Here is a 12607-nt window from a genome sequence, read left to right on the forward strand (position 1 = left end):
TACCAGATGTTAAAATTGGGTTATGTAAATAACAGCATTAAATACCAACTAAAGATGTGGACAACGATATTGGTATCCTTCTGCCTTCGTAAAAAGTCTAATGACTTCATTATACCCTGCACAGATTTAAGCATACAGTGCATGTGGCAGCAGAGCAACCCCAAAACATCATGGTGACTCCCAATGTTACAGAGTAGACATGGTGATCTTTTCTTTAAATCCTTTATATTTTTCTCATGTAAACATGTTTGTGTTTTAATACAGGACTGTGGTTTGACTACATGCATTTCCAATCTGGCCTTTTTGTGTCTTGCTTGTAGAAACGTGTTTTTCTTGGTCTTCTACCATTCTGACATCAACAAACTATATGACTTGAAACTGTTTTATCTTGAACCTGAAGGTTACTTTGATGAGCTTTTCTTGGTTCCTCATTGGTCATTTAATTGGTCTGTTTAATCTTAGACCAATTATTCTCTTGTGACCATAGCAATGCACAGAGATCCAGAGATGTTGGCCACAGTCCCATTGACCTTGAGCTTTTGGCAACCATGGTCACAGGAACATAAAGCTCTTCTTGCTTCACATTAAATCTTTACATTTTGGTTGGTTATTACCTCTTTTCTTATCTACAGTATCTCACAAAAGTGAGTACACCCCTCACATTTTTGCAAATATTTTATTATATCTTTTCATGAGACAACACTATAGAAATGAAACTTGGATATAACTTAGAGTAGTCAGTGTACAGCTTGTATAACAGTATTGATTTACTGTCTTCTGAAAATAACTCAACACACAGCCATTAATGTCTAAATAGCTGGCAACATAAGTGAGTACACCCCACAGTGAAAATGTCCAAATTGTGCCCAAATGTGTCGTTGTCCCTCCCTGGTGTCATGTGTCAAGGTCCCAGGTGTGAATGGGGAGCAGGGCTGTTAAATTTGGTGTTTTGGGTACAATTCTCTCATACTGGCCACTGGATATTCAACATGGCAACTCATGGCAAAGAACTATCTGAGGATGTGAGAAATAGAATTGTTGCTCTCCACAAAGATGGCCTAGGCTATAAGAAGATTGCCAACACCCTGAAACTGAGCTACAGCATGGTGGCCAAGGTCATACAGTGGTTTTCCAGGACAGGTTCCACTCGGAACAGGCTTCGCCAGGGTCGACCAAACAAGTTGAGTCCACGTGTTCGGCGTCATATCCAGAGGTTGGCTTTAAAAACTAGGCACACGAGTGCTGCCAGCATTGCTGCAGAGGTTAAAGAGGTGGGAGGTCAGCCTGTCAGTGCTCAGACCATACGCTGCACACTGCATCAACTCGGTCTGCATGGTCGTCATCCCAGAAGGAAGCTGACGCACAAGAAAGCCTGCAAACAGTTTGCTGAAGACACGCAGTCCAAGAACATGGATTACTGGAATGCCCTGTGGACTGACGAGACCAAGATAAACTTGTTTGGCTCAGATGGTGTCCAGCATGTGTGGCGGCGCCCTGGTGAGAAGTACCAAGACAACTGTATCTTGCCTACAGTCAAGCATGGTGGTGGTAGCATCATGGTCTGGGGCTGCATGAGTGTTGCTGGCACTGGGGAGCTGCAGTTCGTTGAGGGAAACATCAATTCCAACATGTACTGTGACATTCTGAAACAGAGCATTTACATTTACATTTTCAGCATTTAGCAGACGCTTTTATCCAAAGCGACTTACACAATGAGCAATTGAGGGTTAAGGGCCTTGCTCAGGGACCCAACAGTGGCAACTTGGTGGTGGCGGGGCTTGAACCGGCAACCTTCTGTTTACTAGTCCAGTACCTTAACCACTGAGCTATCACTGGCCCTCTCTTCAAAAAGTGGGCCGCATGGCAGTTTTCCAACAGGATAACGACCCCAAACACACTTCCAAGATGACAACTGCCTTGCTGAGGAAGCTGAAGGTAAAGGTGATGGACTAAACCCAATTGAGCACCTGTGTGGCATTCTCAAGTGGAAGGTGGAGGAGTTCAAGGTGTCTAACATCCACCAGCTTAGTGATGTCATCATGGAGGAGTGGAAGAGGATTCCAATAGCAACCTGTGCTGCTCTGGTGAATTCCATGCCGAAGAGGGTTAAGGCAGTGCTGGATAATAATGGTGGTCACACAAAATATTGACACTTTGGGCACAATTTGGACATGTTCACTGTGGGGTGTACTCACTTATGTTGCCAGCCATTTAGACATTAATGGCTGTGTGTTGAGTTATTTTCAGAAGACAGTAAATCTATACTTCTAAACAGGCTGTACAATGACTACTCCTAAGTTATATCCAAGTTCAATGTCTATAGTGTTGTCCCATGAAAAGATATAATAAAATATTTGCAGAAATGTGAGGTGTATACTCACTTTTGTGGGATACTGTATACCACTGTCTTCTTTTCATTCTGTTTGCCATATTCAATGGGATAATCGGTGACAAAACAGCAGGAGGAGTAAGTCATGAGTGATTATAAGGTTTAGAACACTCGTAAGACTAATAAAATCAGATCAGACTGCTTAAACTATCATCAAAATGCAATTATTTGGTACAACTTGCAAATGATACCAGTATTTTGTCAGTAATGGTCCAAGCTCCAATGTAAGAATGTTAAAATATGTTCATATATTTTTGGTTTTGTTCCAGTGCAAAGCAAAGACATAATATTAAAACCACCTCTTTGTTTCTACACTCACTGTCCATTTTATCAGCTCCACTTACCATATAGAAGCACTTTGTAGTTCTACAATTACTGATTGTAGTCCATCTATTTCTCTACATACGTTTTTAGCCTGCTTTTACCCTGTTCTTCAAAGCAGACATTATTTAGATGGTGCATTATTCTCAGCACTGTAGTGACAATGACATGGTGGTGGTGTGTTAGTGTGTGTTGTGCTGGTGTGAGTGGATAAGACACAGTAGCGCTGCTGGAGTTTTTAAATACCATGTCCACTCACTGTCCACTTCATTAGACACTCCTACCTAGTTGGTTCACCTTGTAGATGTAAAGTCAGAGACGATCTCTCATCTATTGCTGCTGTTTGAGTTGGTCATCTTCTAGACCTTCATCAGTGGTCACAGGACGCTGCCCACGGGGTGCTGTTGGCTGGATATATTTTTGGTTGGTGAATTATTCTCAGTCCAGCAGTGACAGTGAGGTGTTTAAAAACTCCATCAGCACTGCTGTATTTTATACACTCATACCAGCACAACACACACTAACACACCACCACTATGTCAGTGTCACTGCAGTGCTGAGAATGATCCACCACCCAAAAAATACCTGCTCTGTGGTGGTCCTGGGAGAGTCCTGACCATTGAAGAAGAGCATGAAAGGGGGCTAACAAGGCATGCAGAGAAACAGATGGTCTACATTTAGTAATTGTAGAACTATAAAGTGCTACTATATGGTAAGTGGAGCTGATAAAATGGACAATGTGTGTAGAAACAAGAAGTTGGTTTTAATTTTATGGCTGATCAGTGTATTTCTGCTCTTATTATTGCACCTTGCGTAGCTTTAACTTTCCCTTCTCACCCACAGAAAAGCCGTCCCTACAGAGTAGGCATTCCTTGGACAGCTCACGGGCACAGGAGAAGGAGGCAGGACCGTTGTGGATTACGCTGGCTTTGCAGAAACAAAAGGGCTTCAGAGAACAGCAGCAGACCAGAGAAGAAAGGAGGATTCAGAGAGAAGCCAAGCTTGCTGAGAAGCAGGCCAGGGAAAGAGAGAGTGTATGTAAAACAGTACAATGAGAGATTAATAGTCAGCTCCAAAATAATATTAAGATAGGAAAAAATATATATGGTCAATTGATCTTACACTCAAAACATAAAACAAATTTGACGTTATTGAAGTAAATTTCTTGAAAATATTATGTCACAGTTATTGGTATTGGTGTAGGGGCATTTTAAATAAAATAAAGTATTATATTATTAATAAAGTAATATTAATATTAATATTAATATTGCCCTCACAGTGGTTGCAAGCAGTTTCTGGTATGTAGCTATTAATATAAGCATTTTTTAATAAATTACAAAAAGAATGGACCTTTATTTTAATATTTTGTACATATGGCTGCTCAGGTGGCGTAGCAGCAAAATACACTAGCACACCAGAGCTGGGATTTCGTATACATTGTATCGAATCTCAGCTCTGCCATCCGGCTGGGCGGCTATATGAGCTATATTTGGCTATATTTGGCTGTTGTTCATCCAGGGAGGGAGTTGGATAGGGATGCAATTACGACTTCTGCTGGCTGGTTGATGGCTGAGTCGAGGAATAATGCGATCAGGGTGTAGCTCTCCATGCACAAGGCTGATCCACATATGATCTCGCCTCGTGCAGGTGAAAAGATGCAGTCGGCTACTGCACGTGTCGGAGGGGGCGTGTGTCAGTTCGCTTTCCTCAGTCGGGGCGTGGGTCAGCACCAGTAGAGAGGAAGCATAACGCAATTGGGTACAAATTGGACGCGCTAAAAATAAATCGGGAGAACAAGGGAGAAAATGCATAAAAAATATATATTTTGTTCATATGACTGAATGAATAAACTTTAAATATAATATCAGTTATACAATAAAACGATAAAAACGTATCTTGTATTTGATTTAGATTAAGCTAATTCACTTCAAAACATTTAATTATAAATAATTCTTACTCTTTACCAAGGGTGCCAATAATTTTGGAGCAGACTGTTAATCTATTTTACATGTAATTCACATGTGTAATCTATAGAATGAGTCTTAACAGGTACACTGTGGCACTGTAAACATCTGTGGGTTTGCCTTACAGGTTGGTGTGATCAGCCTTACGGATAGTAAGGGAAATGGGAACACCAGTCCACCTAAACCACAAACACCGGAGGAGAACAAAAGACCAGACACTTTACTTACTCGCTTTGAGAAACGGGACAACTTAAAAAAAGCCAACACACTACCCAGTTCTGTCACAGGTATGGTTATTTACTAAACTGTCTGGGATAGTGGTAGCCTAGTGGGTAGAGCTTTGGGCTATAAATGAAAGTTGAGAGTTTGAAACCTGGCTTTGCCATTCTGCAACTGTTGGGCCCTTGAGCAAGGTCCTTAACCCTCTCTGCTTCAGGGGTGCCGTACAATGACTGTCCTTGCTGGGCTATCCAAGGAAAGAATTTCGTTGTACTGTACACGCGTGTATGTATATATGACAATAAAGGCATTTTATCTATTTTATCTAAACAGTACATCAGTAAAACAATAACAAATGAGCTACATGTTTTTACTGCTTTTTGCAAACCAAACAAAAGGTTTAAGCAAATAAACCAAGTGTTTTACCAGAAGTGTTGCCACCACATGTAACTTTTACATTTTAAATGAAAATAAATGTCAGTGGCACATTAACTAACGTAGAAAGTATTACTTCCTGAAGTAAGTAGTAGATAGTACAGTAAGTAGGTACATAAATAGTTGGTGTGTAATTGGATTGTCAGTGCCACTAATATTGGTTTTCCTTGTCTTGATCTTTCTGTTCTTTTTTTAATAATGAACACAATAATAGTAATATTATATTTATTCAGTATGAACACGGTATGTACTTAAACAACATTTTGGTTGACTTTAAATGTCTTTAACAATTTATGTGAGCTTGATTTGTTAAGCTTGGTAAGCTAAATCTGGACCATTTTTGTATGATAAACCAATAATTTTATTTACAAACCTCGATTCCAGAATAGTTGGCACAGTAAAATGTTATTAATCAAAAGTGATGCCTGCAAACAAAAGTAAATATACCTCTGTGGATGATCAACTTTCTTCTTCAATTCTTAATATTCATTTGGTTACTAAAGACAACAACTGATCAAGTTGTGGAATTTGCTTTGTCATTTCTCTGATTGGTTTCGTAAGTCCACACATTTTCGTAGTGAGAGACAAGTGTGGACTGCAGACAGAACAGTCTAGTATCTGCACTCACTGTGTAAATCTTGGCTGCAAAATGTATAAACATTTTTTTGTCATAATGGTGTTATGCACGGAACTTTCCAGATTTCTGATAATACTGCATTGTAGATGCTGAAAACTTCTAAAATGCCCCTTTATTGTTTTTGTTTAATACAGGGTACAGTGTATTAAAAAATTAAAAGCTTTTATCTATCCCTTTAACTTACAATTAACATTTGTAAATTTTGTCCAATACAAGCTTCAGTATACACTGATCAGCCATAACATTAAAACCACTTTCTTGTTTTTACACTCACTGTCCATTTTATCAGCTCCACTTACCATATAGAAGCACTTTGTAGTTCTACAATTACTGCCTGTAGTCCATCTGTTTCTCTACATACTTTGTTAGCCCCCTTTCATGCTGTTCTTCAATGGTCAGGACTCTCCCAGGACCCCTACAGAGCAGGTATTATTTGGGTGGTGGATCATTCTCAGCACTGCAGTGACACTGACATGGTGGTGGTGTGTTAGTGTGTGTTGTGCTGGTATGAGTGGATAAGACACAGCAGCACTGATGGAGTTTTTAAACACCTCACTGTCACTGCTGGACTGAGAATAGTCCACCAACCAAAAATATCCAGCCAACAGCGCCCCATGGGCAGCATCCTGTGACCACCGATGAAGGTCTAGAAGATGACCAACTCAAACAGCAGCAACAGATGAGTGATCGTCTCTGACTTTACATCTACAAGGTAGACCAACTAGGTAGGAGTGTCTAATAGAGTGGACAGTGAGTGGACACGGTATTTAAAAACTCCATCAGCATTGCTGTGTCTGATCCACTCATACCAGCACAACACACAATAACACACCACCACCGTGTCACTGCAGTGCCGAGAATCATCCACCACCTAAATAATACCTGCTCTGTGGTGGTCCTGACCATTGGAGAACAGGATTAAAGCAGGCTAAAAAAGCATGCAGAGAAACAGATGGACTACAGTCGGTAATTGTAGAACTACAAAGTGCTTCTGTATGGTAAGTGGCGCTGATAAAATGGACAGTGAGTGTAGAAACAAGGAGTTGGTTTTAATGTTATGGCTGATCGGTGTATATTTTGGACAGCTGCAACTGCCCCACGTGTAAACACTGCATAGTTCCTCAAATTGCATAAATAGTTTCTTAAAATGCTTTTATGTGCTGCCTAATTAACATGAATAAAACAACAAATAATAATTTTTTTCATTTGTATATTTAAAGTTCTACTTAAATGTTTTTCAGTTGAGATATCAGACGCTACTCCATCTCCACCAGCAGCCAAGGACATAAAGCGCTTCCCGCCCACTGACACTACACAAGTTTCCACTGAACCGGCTTGGCTTGCCCTCGCCAAGCGTAAGGCCAAAGCATGGAGCGACTGCCCGCAGATCATCAAGTGACATTTCACCTTTGACTTCCATAAAAGACGAAACAGGCACCTAGTCCGTTACATCCACAGGGTATCACTTTATCCTACTGTACACTCCTAAAAACGATTGACACTGTACTTACTTGCACTGGTTGGGGAGCATGTAGGTATGTAAAGGACTGGTATGTACAAACATAAAATTCAGCTGTCATGCTTAAATCTTCTACTAACAACCCACAAACCACTCAAGAATATCTAATGCCTGCTACACACTTACACAGGTCGCATAATATATAAATGTGTAGTTCATCCATACTTTTTCCATCCACATTATATCTTACATCATTAAAAACATCATGAAAAGTTGGTAAATCTGCTTTCCAAAGTACTAAACTGACTGCAGGATTATAGTGTACAACATAACTTGTAAAGAACATTAAAACACAAGCTCTCAATTCAGTTACATGAAAGTATAATAAAAATTAGTATGCCAGCAAATACACCATATGGTCAAAAGTGTGTGGACACCCTATTAATGATTGAGTTCAGGTGTTTAGCCATACACATTGCTTACATGAATATAAAACCAATTATTTTAAATTACTTACATGCTTCCAGCATGACTGTGTCCTTGTGCACAAAGTGTGACGTGACCAGTTTGGCGTGCAGCAATTTAAGAGGCCTAAACAGAGACCTAAGCTTAACCATGTTAAAAACCATGTGACCCAGGCCTTCTTATCCACCATTACTGCCTGACCTTTTTTTTTTTTTTAAAGTTCCAAAGACTTTATTAAGATGCTGTATGTAGTAAGTAGATGTAGAGAGTAGGAATATGGCAAGCCGTTTTAACATTTGTGCGACTAGATTTACACTACAGATATCTGGAATTTATTTATGACCAGACATATTACTAAATTAAGATATCTCTAATTATATGTTGACTGGGTAAAATACCAATTTAAAATATGTCTAACGTCAACCATTGAGTTGTATGGAAGCTCCAGTTTCAGATATCTACAATTAAATTATGAGTAGTCATAAAATTAAAGATATCTTCCCTTTTGTTCTGACTAGTCACAATTTCACTTAAGATATCTTAAATTTCCTCATTATTTATTTATTTATGTTTTTGCATTTTTCCCAATTTCCTCCCAATCTAGTCGTATCCAATTACCTAATTGCATTATGCTTCCTCTTTACTGATGCTGACCCCCGCCCCTGATTGAGGAGAGCCTCCTCCGACACGTGTGCAGTAGCCGATTGCATCTTCGGATCAGCTTTGTGTTCAGAGAGCAACACACTGATCAACATGTTATTCCTCGACTCTGTGCAGGTTCCATCAATCAGCCAGCAGAGGTCATAATTGCATCAGTTATGAGGTCTGTATTCGGCTCCCCTTCCTGTATGAACAACAGCCAATCGTTTTTCATGTAGCCGCCCAGCCCGGCCGGATGGCAGAGCTGAGATTCAATATGATGTATTCGAAATCCCAGCTCTAGTGTGCTAGCGTATTTTACTGCTGCACAACCTGAGCGGCCAATTACTGACTCTAACGTAAATTTCAGACATCTACAATGAAATTGTAAATAAAGTACATTAAAGATATCTTACCTTTTAGATATTTTAAATATATTTTAGACATCTAAAACACATTAAATTGTTGATATCTTGAATGCAAGTAATGACTAGGCAAAACTAAGATAGGATTATTCAGAAATGTATTTTTGACTAATCAAAAGTCTTTTTAAGAGCCGCTCATGTCGTGCAGCGGTAAAAACACATGCTGGAACCAGAGCTGGGATCTCAAATACATCTTAGCTCTGCCTGCCGGCTAGGCTGAGCGGCCACATGAACAACAATTGGCCTGTTGCTTAGATAGGGGTGGGATTAAGCCGGATGGGGACTCTCTCTCATAACTAATGCAATTACAACCTCTGCTGGCTGATTGATGGCGCCTGCACAGAGACGGGAAAAGAGTGCCGTCAGGGTGTGTCTCTCCGTACACAGTGCTGAGCTGCACTGCACTCGTCAATGTGTAGGTTATAAGATGCATACGGCATGTTGCCTACGTGCATGGGTTAGCTTCGTTCTCCTTAGTCAGAGCGGGGATCAGCATTGGTGGAGAGGAAACATTACGCAATCGGGCAATTGGACGCGCTAAAAAGGAAGAAAAGGGGGGAGAAAATGCATGAAATTATAATAATAATTAAAAAAAGGTCCTTTTAAGAGATCTCCAAATAAATGACAGATATATTAAACATAGTTTAGCTAGACAGCTTTTGTATGTATGCCATCCTGAATGATTATTCTGACTAGTCAAAGTGTAGCAGATGTATGTAGCATAATTTACATTTACTTTTTCTGCATTTAGCAGTTTACAGAAGTGCTTCTACAGTTTGGTTGTAATTTGACCATATTATTTTCATGGCATGTTTATTAAAGTAAGCAGTCGTCTGAATGTGAAGTCAGGCCAGTCTAATTCACATTCTCATGTTTTTAACATGCCTTTTTGTGCCACAACCATTTAAGCCACCCAAGATTTTGCAGGCTACAGTTCCGGTGACTTAGTGGCATCAATGATAGCATGCAATGTCTACCTGAAAATGTCATTTTTACTAGTCATATTTCAAATAAGAAATATTTTTCAGGATGTGTAAGTCTTCGAATGACAAATCCAGTGACATCATTTGAAATTTCTTAAAATATAATTGTAGATATCTTAAACTGATGTTCTTACTAGTAATATTGTAAATGCAGATATCTTGAGGTGTCATCAACAGCTTGCCGTTATTGGAACGCATTTAGGAATTAGCTTGCTGTTCACAACTGCAGCATCATAGTAAAAGAGAGTGGTGAAAAATGATACACCAGCTCATTCTGCTGTTTTTCCTATCATTCTATCAGACTGACCATGTTAATGTTTGTCTGCGGTTTCTCCAGGCGTTAGTGTGGATCAGGCCTAAGCCCAGCAGACCTGTTCATAACAAACACAGTCGGAATAACTAAATGCATGCCTATTAGTCAAATACATGAACAGGTCGTTCATATGTTCTGTATGACACATTACTCTAAAGAAAATCTTTTGGGAACTCACACAAGGGCTAAAGGTTACATAGTAGATGGCAGATTCACAATTTTTTAATTCAAAAGCATGAACAAAAACAGTTTTGTATTTTTTTATTTTGATACTGGTCCTGATGTAAGTGAACAGACAAACAAGTGACAAATTAAAAGTAGATCTTAATAAAAGTGGAGAAATATAACTAGTGCAGTTAGTTTCCAGACAGGTGTAAAGTATTGGGTGTGGGTTCACTTGTTCTCTTAGGGAGAAAGGGTAATCAAAAAGCTCTGTCCTATCACCTGCTTATTTATATAAGGATTGTTTCTTCTAAGATGTCACTGGCTCCATTTACAGGTCAAATGGGCCATAGCAAAATTTAATGTGAATTGAAATGAAAATGAAGTGAATTATACACCGGTCAGGCATAACATTAAAACCACCTCCTTGTTTTTACACTCACCGTCTATTTTATCAGCTCCACTTACCATATAGAAGCACTTTGTAGTTCTACAATTACTGACTGTAGTCCCAACTCTTTCTCTACATACTTTTAGCCTGCTTTCACTCTGTTCTTCAATGGTCAGGACCCCCACAGGACCACTACAGAGTAGGTATTATTTAGGTGGTGGGTCATTCTCAGCACTGCAGTGATAATGACATGGTGGTGGTGTGTTAGTGTGTGTTTTTAAACACCTCACTGTCACTGCTGGACTGAGAATAGTCCACCAACCAAAAACATCCATCCAACAGCGCCCCGTGGGCAGCATCCTGTGACCACTGATGATCTAAAAGATGACCAACTCAAACAGCAGCAATAGATGAGCGGATGAGCGATCGTCTCTGATTTTACATCTACAAGGTGGACCAACTAGGTAGGAGTGTCTAATAGAGTGGACAGTGAGTGGACACGGTATTTAAAAACTCACACAAACAACACACACTAACACACCACCGCCATGTCAGTGTCACTGCTGTGCTGAGAATTATCTACCATCTAAATAATACCTGTTCTGTGGTGGTCCTGACCATTGAAGAACAGGATAAAGAAGGCTAAAAAGGTATGTAGAGAAATATATGGACTACAGTCAGTAATTGTAGAACTACAAAGTGCTTCTATATGGTAAGTGGAGCTGATAAAATGGACAGTAAGTGTGGAAACAAGGAGGTGGTTTTAATGTTATGGCTGATCGGTGTATGCTATGATCTTTGCAGTCACCAGATCTAAGATTTTGTACTCACGTGTTGGACAGCACTCTTCATCTTTTAAAAGAATGGTGCTCCTACCCTCTAGTACAGTTCCATAGACTAGGTGAATTTATTTTAAGATCTCTTCAAGCTGGTCTGGATGTTCTTTGTGGCCCAGTACCTTACTAGCATATTTTATGTTATTTTTTCGATTTGTCACATGTCAATAGTGATCTGTCGATAGATTATTTGATATCTTGACAAAAATTCTCACTGTGTCTGTACAACTGACGTCTGTCCCTAAAGATGTCATTTAAATCAGCATGACAATGACAGTCACTCTGTTTACTTATGTAAATAACTTTAATGAAGCTTTCACCACAACACCACATTTCACATTTATTTTACAGAGAACCATTAACCACAGGTTAATAAATTAATGGCTTCCTGCAGTGTTGGCCACCAGTTTACTTAAATTAGTTAACTGGAAGCCTGACTGCCTGCTTGCTGTTATAGAAACGTTATCCTGTTGTAGCTTGTAGCTGTTCTTGTATCACAAAAATGTGTAAAAAAAAAAACACAATCGCACTAGTGGGATTCAAACAATGATGATAGTAAAACTTGATCTCACAGCAAGACTCCAACCCACTCTGCTTAACACTACATTTTGTACGTATGTATGTAATGTATGTAGGTATGTATGTACAGAGGTGATATGAACTGGACTGTGTTCCCTCGGAGAACCCGAGTTTTGTCACTTTGTTTTTAATTTTGTCGTGTGCAATAGTGTAGCGTAAACAGTGTTGTATGTAACATTGAAATAAAAGCAGTTTGTTGATAGTTGTTTTTTGTTCCACATTACAGAAAATATAAATTTTAATATTTATTTATTTATTTATTAGGATTTCAATGCATTTCCTCCCCATTTTCCTCCCGATTTAGCGCAGTCAATTTGTCTTCCGCTGCTGAGGGATACCCGATTGCATCCGGGGAGAGCACGTCGCTGCTCCTGCCTCTTCCGACACGTG

The 12607-nt window shown here is 39.5% G+C and overlaps 1 protein-coding gene across 1 annotated transcript in view; it reads left to right on the forward strand.

Annotated features, from left to right (window-relative positions):
• The window catches only part of cracd (capping protein inhibiting regulator of actin dynamics), a 53677-nt gene extending 45526 nt beyond the window's left edge, over positions 1–8151 (forward strand). Inside the window, exons 7-9 of the mRNA XM_063002117.1 lie at positions 3554–3744; positions 4802–4961; positions 7207–8151. Coding sequence (XP_062858187.1) covers positions 3554–3744; positions 4802–4961; positions 7207–7364 — 509 coding nt within the window. The 3' untranslated portion in view covers positions 7365–8151. The remainder of the gene's footprint in view (positions 1–3553; positions 3745–4801; positions 4962–7206) is intronic.
• The last annotated feature ends 4456 nt before the right edge of the window (positions 8152–12607 follow it).

Source organism: Trichomycterus rosablanca, chromosome 9 (genome assembly GCF_030014385.1).
Source record: "Trichomycterus rosablanca isolate fTriRos1 chromosome 9, fTriRos1.hap1, whole genome shotgun sequence".
Taxonomy (NCBI): Eukaryota; Metazoa; Chordata; class Actinopteri; order Siluriformes; family Trichomycteridae; genus Trichomycterus; species Trichomycterus rosablanca.